Source organism: Ovis canadensis, chromosome 10 (genome assembly GCF_042477335.2).
Source record: "Ovis canadensis isolate MfBH-ARS-UI-01 breed Bighorn chromosome 10, ARS-UI_OviCan_v2, whole genome shotgun sequence".
NCBI classification, from domain to species: domain Eukaryota; kingdom Metazoa; phylum Chordata; class Mammalia; order Artiodactyla; family Bovidae; genus Ovis; species Ovis canadensis.
In genome coordinates, this window is record NC_091254.1 from 67,631,721 (window position 1) to 67,651,764 (window position 20,044).

At 38.8% G+C, this 20,044-nt stretch overlaps 1 protein-coding gene across 1 annotated transcript in view; it reads right to left on the reverse strand.

The window, feature by feature from the left end:
• Positions 1-9,793: 9,793 nt before the first annotated feature.
• EDNRB (endothelin receptor type B) overlaps positions 9,794-20,044 on the reverse strand; it is a 30,052-nt gene continuing 19,801 nt past the window's right edge. The window contains exons 3-8 of the mRNA XM_069602359.1: positions 18,179-18,291; positions 17,840-18,044; positions 16,074-16,223; positions 14,903-15,036; positions 14,234-14,342; positions 9,794-12,309 (exon numbers count right to left, since the gene is read on the reverse strand). Of these exons, the coding sequence (XP_069458460.1) occupies positions 12,175-12,309; positions 14,234-14,342; positions 14,903-15,036; positions 16,074-16,223; positions 17,840-18,044; positions 18,179-18,291 (846 nt within the window). The 3' untranslated portion in view covers positions 9,794-12,174. The remainder of the gene's footprint in view (positions 12,310-14,233; positions 14,343-14,902; positions 15,037-16,073; positions 16,224-17,839; positions 18,045-18,178; positions 18,292-20,044) is intronic.

A 20,044-nucleotide genomic window follows, 5' to 3' on the forward strand; every position in this document is an offset into this window, starting at 1 on the left:
TCAGTGAACAACATCACCCAAGTCAGACACCTGGGATGTGTCATTGACTCTTTACCTATCTGATGCCCACTTTTCATTCATCACTAGGTGGGATCCTGTTGATTTATTTTCTAAATATCTCTTTAGTCCAGCTACATCATTCCAGAACTATTACCCTAGTCTAGGGTGCAATATCTGTTACCTCATCACATGTGGCCTTTTAATCCATTTCTAGAATTCCAGTTTTGCCCTCATTCACTGTCTGTAGTAGGTCCATGATCATCTTTCTAAGTGCACATCCTAGATTAAAAGTACTTAGTGTCTCCCTGATCACTGATTTGAAACTCTTACCTTTGAAGGGCCTTTCTGAACTGTTTACTTGTCTATCACTATTCTCTTGCTCTGATGCCACATACACACAGAGTTCAGATACACACACATACATATGCATACACAGACCCACACCCATGTACATACATATGCATACACACACACACACACACAGACATCATCAGAGATCATGTCCTCTCTCATCTCTAGGCTGTATGTGTGCTGTCCTCTCTCAGGAGAAATCTTGTTTTGGACCTTGGTCTGGCTAACTCCCACTTTTAGACTTCAGCCTAAAAGTCACCTGCCCTAGGAAGCCTTCCCTAAATGCCACAGAATCCAGACCCCTCTGTGCTTCATTTTTCCTGTAAGAGTTCTTACTGAGTTCCATGTATGTTGTTGACTTTTGAGAGGAATAAATAAATGATGTTGCTTATCTCAGATTTATAACTTGGCTTTCTCCACAATCTGTTTAATATGTACTGAACAGTGAGGCCAAAGCTGACTACGGTGTCAATTTAAGTACTTGAAACAATAAAAACTTTCCTAGTCTTAAAGCACACTAGGATAATGCTAATTGATACTACTAATTGCTAATTAGGATAATAGATTAAGCTATGTTTCAACCTCTTGGAAAAAAACAATTTTTCTAGCACCACATACAATGTAATAAAGTGGACTTCATGTTCAGCCATTGTTTTCTTTTTTCCCTGTTTCCTTTGATTTGCTAAAAGGTTTAAACTTTCAAGAATTAATCTAGTAAGTCATTCAAATTTGCCTGTTTATTATGTTAAATGTATTACAGTTTTAAAATCCCCTTTGAAATTTATTTGCTTAATCTTTAATAAACATTACAAAATGCTTCTATATTGCCTATTTAGTAAAATAGCCTTGTTATACTTCTGCCAACCCCAAAGCATTCAGACACTCTGCAAATACTCTGATTAATACGTGGCATTAAAAAATCTAGCCAGAATGCTTACAGAGCTTACAACTCAGGAAATGTATTCATATGCCTCTACCAATTTCCACTTTTAAAGATTAATTTTTACATTTAATATACTAACATATGTGCCCTAGTTTATTGTAAGAAGGTTTATAATGAATATTAGCTTCTTCCTGCCCCTCCTCCATCCTTTGTTCCTGTGAATTCTGTATCCTTAAGTAATATCTTTCTTTTTTCCTAGCCTTTCAGCCTTTTTCTTTCATACTTCTGAAAACATAATTTACTGCTATTTCTCAATTTTTCAATTAGGTGTTATCTACATTTTTCCTGGGTTTTTTTTTTTTTTCACTTCTTAAATTGTGAACTACAACACAACTACAGAAGCGGTCATAAGACATTTATACTTAAATAAATAATTATACAAATTTAGTAGTATATAAAGTACATCATATTTTATGTACATGTATATATAATAGTATCAACATATGCATATATAATATATGCAAACTTACATTACATATATAATACATGTATGTATAATATACGTGTGTGCCTGTTAAGTTGCTTCAGTTGCGTCTGACTCTTTCCAAGCCTATGGACTGTAGCCTGCCAGGCTCCTCTGTCCATAGGATTCTCCAGGCAAGAATCCTGGAGTGGGTTGCCATGCCCTCCTCCAAAGAATCTTCCCTAGCCAGAGATGGAACCCAAATCTCTTATGTCTCCTGCACTTGCAGGCTGGTTCTTCATCACTAGTGCCACCCGGGAAGCCCCATGTATAATATAGGTATATTTAAAGTACATGTTGGGCTTCCCTGGTGGCTCAGATGGTTAAGAATCTGGCTGCAATGCAGGAGACTCAGGTTCAATCCCTGGGTCAGGAAGATTCTGTGGGAAAGGAAATGCAACCCACTCCAGTGTTCTTGCCTGACAAATCCCATGGACAGAGGAGCTTGGCAGGCTACAGTCTATAGGGTCGCAGAGTCAGACATGACTGAAGTGACTTAGTACAGACACGAAGTATATATTTATATATAATATAGTTGTTACTGTTTTTGTTTAGTCGTTAAGTCTTGTCTGACTCTTCAGCCCCATGGACTGCAGCCTGCCAGGCTCCTCTGTCCATTTGGATTTCCCAGGCACGAATACTGGAGTGAGTTGCCATTTCCTTCTCCAGGGGATCTTTCCAACCCAGGGATCAAATGCACTTCTCCTGAATTGGCAGGCGAGTTCTTTACTGCCAGCTACCAGGGAAGCCCCTATATAATATGGTTAGGTATTACCATATATAGCCATATTATATACATCATATATTATGTATTAATATACATGTTAGCATACAGAATACTACAAATTAATAACATAACAAATAATAAGCATCTCTCCAAAGCCAGTAGAGCCTCATGTATCTCTTTTAAATCACAGTGATCTCCTATCTCCCATGAATAACCATCATCCTTCCTGTATAATTATTTTCTTGCTTACCTTTATTTATTTATTGTCATCTATGTTTGCAATACTGTAAAATATAGCTTCGTTTTGCAAGGTTTTGAACTTCATGTTAATGAAATCAGACTGACGGAACTCAGTGGTTCTCAGCAGGACGCAGTTTGGCCCCCACGAGGCACTGGACAATGTCTGGAGACATTTTGTTTGTAACAACTGAGTGGGTGGATGCTACAGGCTTCTACCAAGCTGAGGCTAGGAATGCTGCTAAACATCTTAAAATGCACAAGAAAGACTCTTTAAAAAAGAATTACTGGGTCAAAAATGTAAATAGTGCTGAGGTTGAGAAAACCATAGTGGAGTATATCACTCTAGGGCTATGGACCACAAAATCTAGCCATAGAAAGTATCATGGATAGAGTTAGAGTTTTTCTATTTTTGACTGAAACAAACAACACTTCTCTGAACATTCTGATACCTGTATCCTGATTACATAAGCAGTATTTCTACAAGTAGAAATTTTGGTCATAGGATAAGCATATCTTCAACTTTTTTAGGTAGTCAGCAATTGTTTTCCCTGGCATGCTGTAGTCCATGGGGTTGCAAAGAGTCAGACATGACTTAGCGGCTGAACGACAACAACTGTTGTTTTCCCAAGTCAGTGTTAGGTTTTTATTATACAAAATTAAGATTTACCTCTGTTGCACCATAACCATTACACACATGTTTCTTCTCCTTTTTTTCTTCCAATTTATTTACATAACAATTTCATTTGTGTCACCAGATTATTTAAAACAATCTTCAGTGTTCACATTGACAACAACATATCCAAGTCATGTAGGTATGATAATTTATTTTTTCTCTACCAGAAAAAATTTGGGAGATGAATGATTACCTAATTACTTTTTGTTTGCTTACATTCTATGCAACTGTTATCCATTTATCCTCAGGTGCTTTAATAGACTTGCAAACTCCTATGCTGCTAAGTCGCTTCAGTCATGTCCGACTCTGTGCGACCCCATAGACGGCAGCCCACCAGGCTCCCTTGTCCCTGGGATTCTCCAGGCAAGAACGCTGGAGTGCGTTGCCATTTCCTTCTCCTATAAATATGGTCAAATATGACAGACAATCTCTCCCTTCTGTTTTTTTTTTTTTTGAGCTCCTCCCCTTGCTCTTCAGCTCTAAACTAAACTGATTGCACCGTAGACAGGTTAAACAGTATTTCCTCCCCCTCAGTTATCTTGGGAATAGTTTCTGAGCCTTTCCTGTGTGGGATTCACCTGTTTCCTGGATTCCTTAATTTCCTTCCTCAGTTTAGCTTAAGCACACTTCGGTAGAAGAGCATTACATTCTACTTTCCCTCAAGTTCATCTCTGAAATCCTTTCATTGTATTTTATTTTATTTCTCCTACCAATTTTCATTTTCCAGGAGCATGTTTTCCATCTTTGAACATTCCTTTTGTTTATACAACATCCAGTAGTTGCTGTTCATTATTTATTGCTCTGGGAAAATCAGTTATGATTTTGCTGCATTTTTTTTCACGTTTGTTTCCCCAGTCCCTTCACTTTTTTTTTTTCCTGTTTGTTTTGGGTCCTTTCACTTCAGATGTTTTTCTAAAATGCCTACTGATCTTTGCTTGATTATTCATATTTCAAAATGTGGCACTAAGGTAATTCCAGGTATGTGGTGGGGTAGAAACCCCACTGCAATGAGAACCTTCCCCACCCTTAATAGAGATATCTGTAGACATTATTTGTCTTGAGTTGAGCTGGTTATTTCCTCAGAACAGAATTGTCAGTCTCCTGCCAGGACATACAAGACTGCCAGTCACTCTTCTGGTGTGTCTGGTAGGGGATGAGGGCTAAAGCTCCCACTGTCTATAGGGTAGTCTTTGCTTCATCCTTTTGATTCCAGTAAGGGATCTCTTTCGCCTCCCACTTTCTCCTGTCCTCCATGTGAACACAGAGTTGACCTCCACAGACCATGATCTCCACAGATAACCTGGCGCAACCTCTCCAGAAGTTAAGCCACATGTCTTCAGCGGACTAGGGGCACTCACTGGTTTGTACAGGCTAGAGAGGGATGCTCCAGTCTGCTCTCTTAGACTTTAAATCAGTCCTTTTGTTTCTTGCTTCACTTCAGTCCCTTGTCTTCAAAGGGAAAGAAGACACCTGCCCCTCCAACACCTGAGTCTTCTGGGCTGTGAAACATGTCAACCTGCCTCTGCGGCAGTCATTGCATAGAGAGCGCCCAAATTTGACTGAGTTGTTTCTCATCTTTCTGGTTTTCATCTTACTCACTTCTGTTACTATTTCTAATCAGCTGCTATCTTCTCTTTCCTCTCTGTCTTTGTGGGTTTATACCTTAAAAAATTATTTTTCTGTCATTTTAGTGGAGTTTTGGAAGGAGTATGAGGAAAAAAGCATATATTTTTAATACACTAATGTTAATCAAGAGCCTAATCTTCCTCTATTGCTAAGGTGGCATGATATATGACATATGTATGAAATACATATTAATGAGTGAATAGGAGATGAGAAAATGGAGATATATTGCTGTCGTCGTCATCATCTCTCTCTCTCTCTCTCTCACACACACACACACATATACACACAGAAACTGCTCCTGGTGATGTCTCTGATGTTTTTCAAATTTCCAATTTCAAAGATCACTTTGAACATTGTCATTTTACTCTGATTGACAGCTTATTCCTTTGTTTCTGCACCACCTTCCCATGACTTTAGTGACACCAGCCTTCATTGTTCCTTGGAGTCTCTTCTGAATTTTTCTTCTCTGTTCACCCCTTTTGCATTTGTGACCTCTGTTATTTTTTTTCTTTTTTCTACTTTTTCTGATTCTCCTTGAACCTTTCCCCCTTTAATGAGCATCTCTAAACTGTGGTGGTTCAGATGGTAAAGAGTCTGCCTGCAATACAGGAGACTTGGGTTTGATCCCTAGGTTGGGAAGATCCCCTGGAGGAGGGCATGGCAATACACTCCAGTATTCTTGCCTGAAAAATCCCCATGGACAGAGAAGCCTGGTGGGCTACATTCCTCGGGGCCACAAGAAGTCAGACATGACTGAAGTGATAAACATATCTTTGTCCTGAACCTCGACATAGCTTCTAAATTTCTCTGTGGATGTTCCATGGTACCTTAAACTCATTCCATCCCAAACAGACTTCATTTCATTCCCAGAATTCACTTTTGTCCTCCAATTTAATTGCTGCCTCTCTTTTCCTTTAATGTTGTTTACCTAAGTTGTGCCGGTGTGCTAAGTTGCTTCAGTCGTGTCTGATTCTTTGCAACCCCATGGACTGTAGCTGCCAGGCTCCTCTGTCCATGGGGATTCTTCAGGCAAGAAAACTGGAGTGAGTTGCCAAGCTCTCCTCCAGGGGATCTTCCCAACCCAGGAATTGAACCCTATTCTCTTATGTCTCTGGCATTAGCAGGCAAGTTCTTTACCACTAGTGTCATGTGGGAAGCCCTTATCTAAGTTTGCTGCTGCTGCTGCTGCTGCTAAGTCGCTTCAGTTGTATCCGACTGTGGGCAACCCCATAGATGGCAGCCTACCAGGCTCCCCTGTCCCTGGGATTCTCCAGGCAAGAACACTGGAGTGGGTTGCCATTTCCTCCTCCAGTGCATGAAAGTGAAAAGTGAAAGTGAAGTCGCTCAGTCCAGCCCGACTCTTAGTGACCTCATGGACTGCAGCCTACCAGGCTCCTCCGTCCATGGGGTTTTCCAGGCAAGAGTACTGGAATGGGGTGCCATCGTCTTCTCCGTTATCTAAGTCAGGGACTGGCAAATATTTTCTGGTAAAGGCCAAGTAGTAAATACTTCAGGCTTTGCAGTCCATGAAGTTTCTGTCACAATTGTGCTATTATAGTGAAAGGCAATTATAGTCAATATGTAAACAAATAGATGTGGCTGTCTTCCCAGACCTTATTTACAAAAAAAAAAAAAAAGGAAAAGAAAGAAAAGATGTTAGCAGACTGGCTTGGCCCTTGGGCCACAGTTTGCTAATTAAGGTTAAAGGCCCACCAGCCAAAAACCTCTTAAAAACTTTACCTGCCACATCTTTCTGCTCTAGTAGGTTATGATGACCCTGTCTTTCCAGGTCTGTTCTCCATCCTCTCCACACACATTCCTCCCTCAGACCCTCATGTCTCTATTCTATCTCCTTCCTTTTTGTCTTTTAGTCAGGCTCCACGCTGCTTCCAAACCACTGTCTTATAGGAACAGAATTTACCCTGTTGCTTCTTATTTAAAATACTTGGTGTTCTGCAGACATCTACATTGCAGGGTTTCCTCAATGCTACATGCATAAGACCTACTTGAAATCTTCATTAAATTAAAGACTTCTGGGCCCCACCCCAGAGATTCTGAAGATATGAGTTGAAGGCCAGGAATCTGCGTTTTAATCAAACCTCCAGATGGATTGGCACATGTGGTCCTCAAACATTTGAAAAACAGTAGCCTTAGAAAAAGGGCTTCCCTGGTAGTTCAGATAGTAAAGAATCTGCCTGCAATGCAGGAGACCTGGGTTTGATCCCTGGGTCAGGAAGATCCCCTGGAGAAGGGCATGGCACCCCACTCCAGTACTCTTGCCTGGAGAATCCTATGGACAGAGGAGCCTGGCGGGCTACAGTCCACAGGGTCGTAAAGAGTCAGACATGATTGAGTGACTAACACTTTCACTTTCAGCCTTGGGAAAGGGCAAACCCCTCTGAATGGAGCACAAGTCCTCATGACCTGTAATCTCTCCAGCCCCACCTCTCACAACTCCTCCTTCAACATACTATGGGTCAGCCCTTTTCTTGAACTGGCCATACTGGTTCATCCTCTTTTTCCCCATTAGATAGTCACTTTGCCAGTAATGCCATTATCTCCTGGTCTGTTGGGTAAACTTCCTTTAAGGTTCAATTCAAGTTCCAACAGCTCTGATGAGTTTCCTTGAACTGTCTATTCTTACTGTGTATGTATCCATATTCTAGAACCTATAACATATTAGCTCCTTGAATTTATTTGTCTACTTCTCCCATTAGAGTGTGAATTTCTGAAGGACAGTGACTATGTCTTCTGCATTTGAATATACCTATGTTTTAGAGGGTACAATAAAATTACATATTAAGATTGATGCTTTCAAACTGTCGTGCTGGAGAAGACTCTTGAGAGTCCCTTGGACAGTAAGGCAATTGAATCAGTCAATCCTTAAGGAAATCAACTCTAAATATTGACTAGAAGGACTGATGCTGAACCTGAAGCTCAAGTTAATGCTATGGTCACCTGATGCAAAGAGCCAACTCATTGAAAAAGACCTTGATTCTGGGAAAGATTGAGGGCAAGAGGAGAAGGGACAACAGAGCATGAGATGGTTGGATGGCATCACTGACTCAATGGACATGAGTTTGAGCAAACTCCGAGAGATAGTGAAGAGCAGGGAAGCCTGGCATGCTGCAGTTCATGAGGTCGCAAAGAGTTTGATACCACTTAGCGACAGAATAACAACAATGTTATAAATGTGTTGATTTGATATAAGAGATAGACTAAGAGTGTTCATATCTATATTTTATAGATAATTCAACTGGAACTCAGAGATGTTAACTGACTTGAGATCAACCAAAGTGTCAAAACAATCAAGGGTATCACTTTTTTTTTTTTTTAACATTTGAAGTTTTTTCCATTACACATGCTGCCTTCCTACCATGATGGAGTTATTCCCTGGGCTGGTGAGCCTTACATTCTGGAAGTGTTCAGTGGGATTTTCTGATTTGGGTATACACATTCGGTTCGTTGATTATTTAATGTTGTCACTTCTGTGGCTGACTAATGACTGAAAGTGAGTCAGTCCAGCCAGATACATTATTCTTCATGAGTTTGGCCTCTGCACTGTTTGGATTTCTGGACATTTCCATCTTAGTGTTGCCACATCTTTTGGTTTTCTTCCAAGAACCTAAATTACATTTGTTTTGCCTACATTTACTATCATGAATCATGTGGGCATTATTATTATTGTGACTCTATAACTAATATAGTTCAAGAGAAGGAAGGCTTTTTGTTGAATCCTTAGAGAGGGTTCTGCCTGAGTTTTGCTTTCTTGTACTTCTCACATAGCTCCTGAATTCAGAACATCTATATCTCAAAGTACATGGGGGCTTCCTAGATGGTGCCAGTGGCAAAGAACCCACCTGCCAATGCAGGAGACATAAAAGATGGATATGGTTTCTATCACTGGGTTCGGAAGACCCCTTGGAGGAGGGCATGGCAACTCACTCCAGTATCTTTGCCTGGAGAATCTCATGGACAGAGGAGTCTAGCAGGCTGCAGTCCACTGAGTTGCAAAGAGTCGAATGTGACTGAAGTGACTCAGCACACAAGCATATCTCAAAATGCCCAGCTCAGATTAGGTAACTTGCCATTCAGAAAAGGTGAGGAATAACTCATACAAACCTCTGGAACACTAGGCTGAGTTTAAGATAATTATTTGGTAAAAGAGTAAATGCAAATTCTTGATTATTTTTATCAGGGGAAGAAAGAGATTGTGTACTAAGAGATACAGGCATGTGAACCATGAGAGCTGCAAAACACAGTTATTTAGTGGTCACTTCATTTTGTCTTGTACTATTTTTGCTGTCATTTCTATCTCCTATCCAGTAAGAGCCGACCTCTTTATTTTCTTAATTTCATCCTATCTTGCACTTAGTAAATACTCAAAAGGAGCTTGTGAAATGAAATGAGTGATTCCAAAATCGCATTTCAGCCTTTCACCTTTCATCTATGATACAGTAATAATTAGACAATGAAATGCTCCCCAGGCAAGAAACCAGAGGTGGAAAGACATAAGGTGCCATTGGCAACTATCAATCAGATAACCTAGGAAAACGGAATGTATATATGTATCTGGTTATTCACAACAATAAACCATAAACCATTAACAGAAACTTTGGCATTTTAATTTATGAACTTTCATATTTTCTTGATGGTTGTGTGTTTTACATAAGTAAAGTCCATTTGTGACATTCATATTTCCTTTAAATTTTAATACTAAATTAGTGTTTAATAAATTATTGTTTGCACATTGAAAAAAATAAGCTGGTCTTTTTCAAAAACAATTTAAATTTTTATTGATTTTGTTTACATCATAAAGAATTAGCAACTATAGTAGTTGCCACTTTAAGTGACCTCAGAAAAAACAAAATATATAATTATTTTACATGGTTATATTACAATTTTATAAAGTTAGTTACAGCATACTCATGCTTTGTTATAAACTGTATTCCTTTGGCCATATGTTATAAGCTATCAATACTAATGCACACCCATATGAGCAAATATAAAAGAGAAAATCAAAAAGTGTCATAAATCTTTTAAGCTTTCCAACCATGTTAACACTACTTTTGTCCATTGTTATATTATACAGTCCTTAATACTAGAAAATATGTTTGAAAATTAAACGGTAGCCCCTTTCTCCATATTGATTTTATTTATGCTGAGAAATCATGTTTGTTTCTTACCAACCTTTGTCAGTCTGTTTAAATTTTGAATCAACCATTTTTAGAAAAGCTACGGAACATGAGTTCATTATAAATAATGCATGCATATACTTTCTGTGTGCAGTTTAAAATTTGGCAAGATGTTGACAGCCCATGATTCTGACACAGAGAAAGGGCATTATAATGTAAATGAGGAAGAAATGAAATGGTCACAAAATGAGTTCAAATTTAAATAGGAATAAAAAAATCCATTAACAAACTGAAAACAGTAGTGACCCAAAGTTAATTTAAGATCCGAAGTTTGAAATGTCTCTTGTGATAACAAGGATCTGAAAATGATTAGGAAGACATTAATAAACACGACTGTGATGTGTAAATAAATTCTATGTGGCACATGAATCCATGACTTGTCTTTCCTTTCTGGCATTGTTGGGTTTTTGGTATCATCACATTAGGTGCTGGAAAGCAACATTGCTCATTTATTCCCAACATGTGGCTCTGGGTTACCAAAAAAAAAAAAAAAATCAGAAACTCTGTTATATTTTAAGACAGAGTTAAAGCTCTTGGGCCCAATTTGTTCCTGAAGCCACTCTGAGAACATTGCACTGTGTTTTGCTGGAACAGAATCAGGACCTTTCGCATTGATGTAAAGGGCAATGACGAACATCAGGCTAAGAATGGGAATCTGTCCCCATGGGTCTCCTCCCGCCCCATCTCATTTCCTCTGTCTTCCGTTTTTCTCTCGTACATATTTTCACACACATCTCATCTGAGTTAACCTAAGGCACTTTGCTGGGGAGATGAAAGAATTCAGCAAGAATGCACAAAGTTAAAAGGTTCTTAACGGTCTCATATAGCAGTTTTGCCTGTGACAGGAAAGCACCGCATCCAGAACTCTTTTCTATTAGTTATTTACAAAAATAATATAAAAGTTAGTAATAAGTTTTAAAGGTGTCTCTTGCACTGACTGTAATAGCTATGATCTTAGAGACAGTGTTTTAACTATCATATGGTACATATGCCAGATACCACCTTAATTGCAGAGAAGATGCTGCTGTTTCCTTTGCCATATGGTCAACGCTCCAGGCAACTCACATTCTGTCCATGATGGGGTTACTGGCATCTCTCCATTGTAAAGGTATGAACACTGGGGCCTGCCCTCTGTTTAATCATCTACACATTGTGTATTGTAGCTAAGTATTTACAGATGACAAAACTAAAAGTACAGAATTTAAACTACAGTGGTAAAAGAAGAATGCTTTAATAATCCTCAAAAAAATTGTAGGTAGTCCTTTCTTTGCCAAGCACACGAATAGGCGATTTCAAAGCAGTGTTTTGGCATGGCATTCCAAAACTTCTCTCTCTGTCCCTTTGTGACATTTGATCTTCTCTGAATGCAAAGTTGCATGATTTTCAAAAACCTCAGTCTCTCTGATTTTCCCTCCTGATCATTTAAATATGTCTCTAATGTCAAAAATACACTAGCCGAACTATTTTCATGTGTTGTTTCCAAATATAGTCCCACTAAAGGTGTGAAACTTTAAAAGATTTAAAAATTTTTAAATTGAGTAATTTAAATTTCATCTAAAAATTCTGTTTTGCAGTGACATTTTTTTCCTTTACATCAGATGCATCTTAATTTACAAAAATAAACATCTTTCACAGGAATTCTGAGTGAACTCAAGTTAAATGTAAGTGGTGCATGAATAGACCAGAAGTTCTGAAGAGCTATAACATAGTGAAGTGCTAACTGTAAAGAATTAAGTGCTTTCACAACGAGGCTTTCTTAATTCTCACTGCTTGTCTTCTCATGCTGGAAATAGCTCGTCAAATGTCATGTGGAACTCTTGAGTGTGAAGAAAATAATCGCTCTTAGATTTGTACATTGTTTTGTGCAAACACACATGTTGTTTTGTTTCACTTTGGCAGACACCTCTTTGTTTGAATGATTTCTGTCCAAAATAAAGAAAATGAATATTCCTTCTTTCAAGATGAGCTGTATTTATTACTGGAACGGAAGTTGTCATATCCGTGATCGTTAGCTTTGAACTTTAAGCACGACTGCTTTTCCTCCAAGGACTGCTTTTCTTCAAATGATTGGCACCAGCAGCATAAACATGACTGCCCAAAACAAAGTAACTTTGTTATAAGTTTACATCAAGTTACACTATCACAACCCTCCCCGCTCACCAGAATTCTGGCTTTCTCTGCATGAACAGCAATTCTTGGGCCACTTTCTTGCCATGCCCTCTTATTTTCTCCTTAAAAACATATAACTACAGAAGTAGTATTTGATAATTTTTTAAACTAGAAGCTACACCGAAGAAAAATGTATATAATTACACTTCTTCATCTTTTAATTAAAATGAAATAGAAAGACACTCAATTCTTGGATACTTACTCTTGATTACTTGAGAAATAGTCTTAATATTTGACAAATATATAACTCAAACCTTTTTTTCCTATGCAAGTGGAAATATTACCATACCCATACATACATAATAATCTGTAACTTTGTGGGCATCAAAATAATTGTAGCTTGTTCCACCCGTACATTTAAGGACACAACTAGAATTGTCAGCAAAGAGATGCTACAGAACCATGTTGACATCTTCCCCTCTGAGAATATGGTGCCCTAGGACTTCACCCCTAATCCTATAGAAATGGAATGGTGGTTGACAGTGGGGGAACTGAAAACAGCTCCTTTGTCCCTTTCCTGTTTGCCTATTTCTGTTTACTTCTAACCTTAAAAGAACCTAATTATAGGCTTCTCTGGTGGCTCAGAGGATAAAGAATCTGACTGCAATGCAGAAGACTGAGGTTCAATCCCTGGTTTGGGAAAATCCCCTGGAGAATGGAATGGCAATCCACTCTAGTATTCTTGCTTGGAGAATTCCATGGGCAGAGGAGCCTGGTGGGCTACAGACCATGGGGTCACCAAGAATTGGACATGAGCAACTAACACACCCCTGGGGATTTGATCACTAAGCAATTGAAACTAACTCCTGACTTAATGCTCAACTGAGTGCACAAGATGCCTTGTCTAACCTGTTGATGCTTCTCCTAGATAAAAAGAAGCAGTACTAGGTCTGCACCCACAGCAGTCCCCGCAAGGAATCCTGGGAGCAGATTACTTGGCAAGATAACATCTGAAGAGAGAGCCAGACAGTCTGCCTTCCATGGAGAGGCAGAGCCCAACCTTCTGCCAGGATGATTCACTGAGATTCTTCTCCCTCCATTTTTCCTTTTAAAAATTGTCATGACTGAACAGAATCTTTGGAGTCAGTCTCTGGACCTGAGTCCACCATCTCCCTAGATTGCTGGCTTTTCTGATGAAAGCATTTTTCTCCATTTTTTCTCCTTTATTAACACTTGCCTCTGGAATTATTGGTGTATGAGCAGCAAGCAGCCAACTCGGGTTTGGTTACACTAGGAACAAGTGGCTATAAGGGAAGGAATATTTTATTCCATACTAGGTAACTGAAGGAGTGAATGAATGGATGGATGTTACACACAAATGGAAGCAGCCAAATGAGGAATAATTTCATGTATTCTATATCAAGGAACACTGCTATTGAATGAAAGCAAAAAAGTGAAGGTAGAACTTGAATTAAGCTGCTTTGTTTGACTTGTAATTCTCACCTGTGTATGAAAAGGAGACTAACTTAGTTATAATTAGCAGTGTGTTACCTAGTCCAAAATCTTCCAAAAAGGGAAACAGTGCATTTAATTCATGTGTAGCTCTGATTTTATCATGTGATAGCATTCAGATATCAATGCATGTAATTTTTTATTCATTTTCTGAGTAATTCTATGAGTAAGACTGGTTGAGGCAGTAGTGAATGGTTGACTGGGATTTGTAGGGAGAAATCAATTATAGTGATTTATGAGCAAAATTTATATTTAAACAATCATCTATCATGTAATACAAGGGAAAATTATAAAACAATTGACTAGATCTCTCTGGTTAGAAATATTAATAGTTTGTAAGGGTTATATTTGATACCAGATTAAAAGGGTTTTTGATTTTAGAATACTCTCTTACCTTAAAGCAGTTTTTGAATCTTTTGCTCACCAAATACAGAGCTATTGGGTTAATACAGGAATTCAGGGAGGCCATGTTGATGCCAATGTAGTCTAATACCAACAAAAAGCTGCGAAAATAATACAAAGATTTATTTATGTGCTATGAGCACAAATTCTTTACAGACTTTTGTACTTTATAAATTAAAAAACTACCCATTTACAATTATTTTTACTTTATCATTAGTCTTTGCTGATTTTGATCTCTCTCTGTCTCTCTCTCTTTCTCTTTGCTTCTGTCTCTCTCTTTGTCTTATTCTCTGTCCCTGTCATATCCTTAATCCTTATTCCCACTCCCATGCTCAATTCTCTGCCTTAAAATAAAATATATTTTGTAAGTGCCCAGGCTGTCTAAAAAACAAAGGATTTACAAAGTGCAATGGAGAACCAGATCTGATATTTTCAATCATGTCATTCACTCACTTGGACAGCCCTGGCTCTCCATTCTCAGTGCTCTCCAAAGCTCCCCTTACTTCTCCGTTGGAAATAGAAGTAAAAGTTAAAAGAAAAGCTGGGGGGCATCTTAAATTGCTCCCTGAGGATTAGAAAAATGGTACTCTCTCTTCCTGCCAATGAAAGGAATCAATGGAAAAACTTCTGAATGGCATTTATTTACACAACTATTACGTACCTCAAAAATTCACATCTACGGGGATCATGCTGATCATAAAGAGTGAGTTTCAAAATCCTGCTAAGATGAAGAGGAAGCCAACACAGAGCAAAGACAAGGACCAGGCAAAATACTGTTTTGGCCACTTCCCGTCTCTGAAATAAAACCACAATCAGACTCTGTAACGGATGGCTCATTATAATCACAGCATTCTCTCTTTCCAAACAAAATGTTTAATAATGTTTACAAAAAGTGAGTGGCATTTGTAAAAATTCAGGATACAGAGTTTTAAGCTGAATAGTTACTTTGAATTAGAACCTAAATGACTAGAGATTTATCTTTTTCTTTAAACTTTTCATTTTGCATTGGGGTATAGCCAATAAACAATGCTGTGATAGTTTCAGGTGAACAGCAAAGGGACTCAGCCATACATATACATGTATCCCTTTTCCCTCAAACTCCCCTCCCATCCAGGCTGCCACACAACATTTAGGAGAATTCTATGTGCTAATATAGTAGGTCCTTGTTGGTTATTCATTTTAAATATAGCTGTGTGTACATGTCCATTTCAAACCTCCTAACTAGCCGGCCTTTCCTCTCATCCTAGAGATTCATCTTTAAAAAGTAATGGCTTATATGTGCAATCTAGAAAAATGGTACAGATGAGCCTACTTGCAGGGCAGGAATAGAGACACAGACATAGAGAAAGGGTGTATGGACACCAAGCAGGGGAGAGGAGGGTAGGATGAACTGGGAGATGAGATTTGACCTAAATACACTACCATGTGTAAATGGATAGTGGGGACCTGCAGTGTGACACAGGGAGGTCAGCTCTGTGATGACCTAGCTGAGTGGGATGGGCGGTGATGAGAGGGAGGTCCAAGAGGGGGGCATCTATGTACACATACAGCTGATTCACTTCACTGCACAGCAGAAACTAACACAGCACTGCAAAGCAATTATACTCCAATAAAAGACGGTTTCTCTAAAAAAGTGATGGCTCTTATTACATTCCTTTAGATTATGTAAGATACCTCCAGGTAGATAGCATAGAACATATTAAAAATATCAGACTAAGAAAAAGCAATTATGCTCTAGTAGATGATACTTTCAGTTTATTGTCACTACAATAATTTTCATATTCATAATTGGAATTGTAATCATGAGTCAGCAAATATTTCTATTTCCTTACCTGTTTCAAGTGATCATTTAAAGCAATTTGCATACCACTCTTCTTTCTCAACATTTCACAAGTCATCAGGGTATAAAACAATGCAGTGATGGCCAATGGCAGGCAGAAATAGAAACTAAATAGCCACCAGTCTTTAGCTGTCTTGTAAAACTAAGGGGAAGAAAGGATGTTATAGTTAATATTCCTCTGTAAGAAACTCTTACATATCAAATATTTAAAAATGCTCATCAAGGAATAATCTCCTAAAGTAGATCCCTTTTATAAATACTATGTAGAATCTTTCAGTAGAATCTTTACACCACTATGCAGAATTTTTTGTCTGCTGAACAAAAAATTAAATTAAGTGAAACAAACTTTTCCTAAAAGGTGTTTCAATTCTCTAAGGCAGTGTGCTATAATTATATATAAAAATGTAAGCAATTGGGCAAATTTTTGAATACTTGATAACTCAAATATTTTTGTCTTCACAGAAGTGAAAGGAATTCCTTACCACATCTGGATGTGTAAAGATATTTTAGTGTTTTGGGGGAACTTCTCACTTTTTAACAAGTTTGTTTCTGGGGAAAGCAGGTAGGAAGAGGTCTATAGTAATCATTTAGCTCAGGGATGTATACATCTAAACTATCAACTAAAAATCAAAATTGCTTATAAAATGACTCCTCTCTTACTTGTTCTTTTTTCCTTTTCCTTTTAAAGATTGTTGTTCCAGATATGTCTCTGTTGGAACAGAAGTTATGGAATCTATGCAGTACTTTGGGCTTCCCAGGTAGTGCTTATGGTAAGGAACCCGCCTGAGACAAGAGACATAAGTGATGTGGGTTCGATCCCTGGGTTGGAACAATCCCCTGGAAGAGAGCACAGCAACCCACTCCAGTATTCTTGCCTGGATAATTCCATGGACAGAGGTGCCTGGTGGAGTAAGATCCATGGGGTCGCAAAGATTGGGGCATGACTGTGACTTAGCGCACACCCATGCAGTACTTTTTCCATTGTAACTAATAAGAAACAAGGAAACAGCATTTTCATTTTCAGTTTCCCATTAAAGCCCCTCTTTAGTCTTTTGTTTACCATGATCTATACACATATACATCAAGTCTTATATAAACTTATGTGTAAAGTAGAAAATAATTATTTGTGACATTTGGACCCACTCCTTTTGCGTTACTCCTCTTCACCCTTTCTGTTGGGAAGAGCCTTTTTCACTTACGGTCTATTTTCTGATGACCAGCATTGCTATTTTCCCCCATTTCCTAATTAAACACTCTTAAATAAATTGACAAGATGGAGTTCTTTGCAATGGTAGTTTTCCCTTTAGAGACAGGACAGGCTTGTCATTCATACCAAGATTCATGGAGTCACTTAGATTTCTACCAGTCTATCCATACCAGGGTGACTTCCACTTGATCATCCCTTTAACCACACACTGCCTCCAATGACTGCTATGTTGCTTAATGCAAAATATGTTGTAGCTGCCAGTTCTTATGTGAATTTGAGTAGGAAAGCTATAAATTCTAATCGACTCTCTTATGTCAACTTGGCTTATCTGTATTCCTGAGAACCAGGGGATTCTTGGAGAAGTAATGACCTAGCTTCTTGTAGCATGGGTCATTAGTCCTGCTGTTAACCCTGAGGTCCTGGGACCTACACTTTTAATTTAAGCCAAGGACAGTCATAAATCAATAATTTCCCAAGAAGAGGAGATTGGGGGAAAATAGCTAAACATTTATGAGGCAAGAGCAGAAAAGGGAAAGAAAAGTAAAATTTACCTGCATAAATGCTGTTTTCTGAGTGGGATGGAGCAAGCAGATTCTCAGATTATTTCCTATGTGATCACTCGTAATTATATCAAAACCCACGGCCTCAGGGACAGCCAGAACCACGGAGACCACCCAAATTAAAACAATTTCTACTGCTGTCCATTTTGGAACCCCGATTCCTTTAATCCGACTCCAAGAAGCAACAGCTCGATATCTGAAGAACAAAACAGAATCAATTGCCAAGCTGGCAGAGCCTGGTTTTTATTGAATTACAGTTTACTTTCTAAGTAACGTAGCAACCACTAGGATTTTGGTCAGGATATATGTTGCTTAGATACATGCTCTTACCTGTCAATACTCAGAGCACATAGACTCAGCACAGTGATGCCCACGGAGGCCTTCTGAATGAAAGGCACCAGCTTACACATCTCAACCCCAAAGGGCCAGTCCTTGGCGAGCAACTGCATTGAGGAGACACAAAGCTCTGTTAGGGAGATGTTCACAGGGTGCTCTTGAACTGTATTTATTACTTAGTGGAGGTGAATGAGCTTGTGGAGTAAAATAACAAATTCCAGTTCTTTTTCTCATGCACTCCTCTGAAAACCACCTGCATTTGTTAGATATCTGGAATAAGAGAGTGGGCTGGCAATCATGAAAGGGCAGCTAATTCAGGAGAATTAGCTACACATGAACAGGAGCTTAGGGTCAAGGTCTCTTCTATTGCAGGGCCAATTGCTTCAGTTCTCCTTACAAAAATGGGACACTGCTGTACAGCACCAGGAGCTCAGATTAGTCTTCTGTGATGATCTAGAGGGCTGGCATGGGTGGGGGGCAGTGGGAGGGAGGCTCAAGAGAGAGGATATATGTATACATATTACTGATTTACTTCATTGCACAGCAGACACTAACACAACATTGTAAAACAATTATATTCCAGTTTTTTTTTTTAAATTTAAATTGAGCCTGTAGTGCTGAAAATGCCTCTCATACTCTTATGAAGTCTCCAATGCTCAGTTAACGGCCAAATAAAAATAAAGATTAGTCAAAAATAGGTGAAAAGTGTTTCTTAGTTAGACTAGATGCCTCTTTGGGCTTCCCTGGTAGCTCAGCTGGTAAAGAATCTGCCTGCAATGCAGGAGACCTGGGTTCTATCCCTGGGTTGGAAAGATCCCCTGGAGAAGAGAGTGGCAACCCACTCCAGTATTCTTGCCTGGAGAATCCCCATGGACAGAGGAGCCTGGTGGGCTACAGTCCATGGGGTCGAAAAGAGTTGGACATGACTGAGTGACTAAGCACAGATGACTCCTATGGAGAACAGAGTGTGTGTTCGTGTCCTTACTCTTCACTCTGGTCAACTGCACTGTCAGTCAGCACACTGTCCAGAATGTGTTCAACACAAGGCATGCTTCTTCCTTAAGACTTCACCTGAGTCCTTCCTTCTCCCAGAAGGCTTTCCCCACACAGATCCACTTGGCTAAAACCTTTACTTCTTTTAGCTCTTGCTCAAGTCTCATCTTTTCAATATGACCACACTGCTAAGGATAGAAAATGGTCAGGCCTCCCCATCTCTGTCTTTCTACTCCACTTTCCTTTACACCTACAGCACTTGTTAACTCCTATTGTGTGTAGTATAGTATACTTGTTTGTTTTGTTAAGTTTTTGCTGTCTGCAACCCCTAGCCTATCAGACAGAATACAACTTCTGCAATTGCCTAGCACAGTTCCTGACACACAGTAGATGCTTTAGTATTCAAGTCCCTAAAATACATAGGCACTGGTTATTCAGTGAGCAAAATGACTTAGTTCTTGCTACTATACATACATTTCTATTTTAAACTAACTATGCAGCCATCTTCTGTTAAACTCATGATTTTTCTTTTGTAGGACAACTGGGTATGCCCCACACCCAATGTAAATGAATCATATTAGGTAAACATCTGGGTCAAATGTTTACACGGTTTGAAAAGAAACTGTTTTAAATCTACCTATGGGTGTTTTAAAGAATAACCTTCCAAAGTTGAAAACTAGTTTGAAACATAATTAAGTCTTTCCATTCTTCTACTTGTAACATTTCTTTGTAGAGTTTATCATGCTGGGTAACTGTTTGGCAACTAGAATAGCACCCAAAGCTGAAACGTGTGTCTCAGTATGAATATGACTCAGAGCTCCAGCATGAGACCAATTTCATTTCTAAGACAGACATGAAAAATTACAC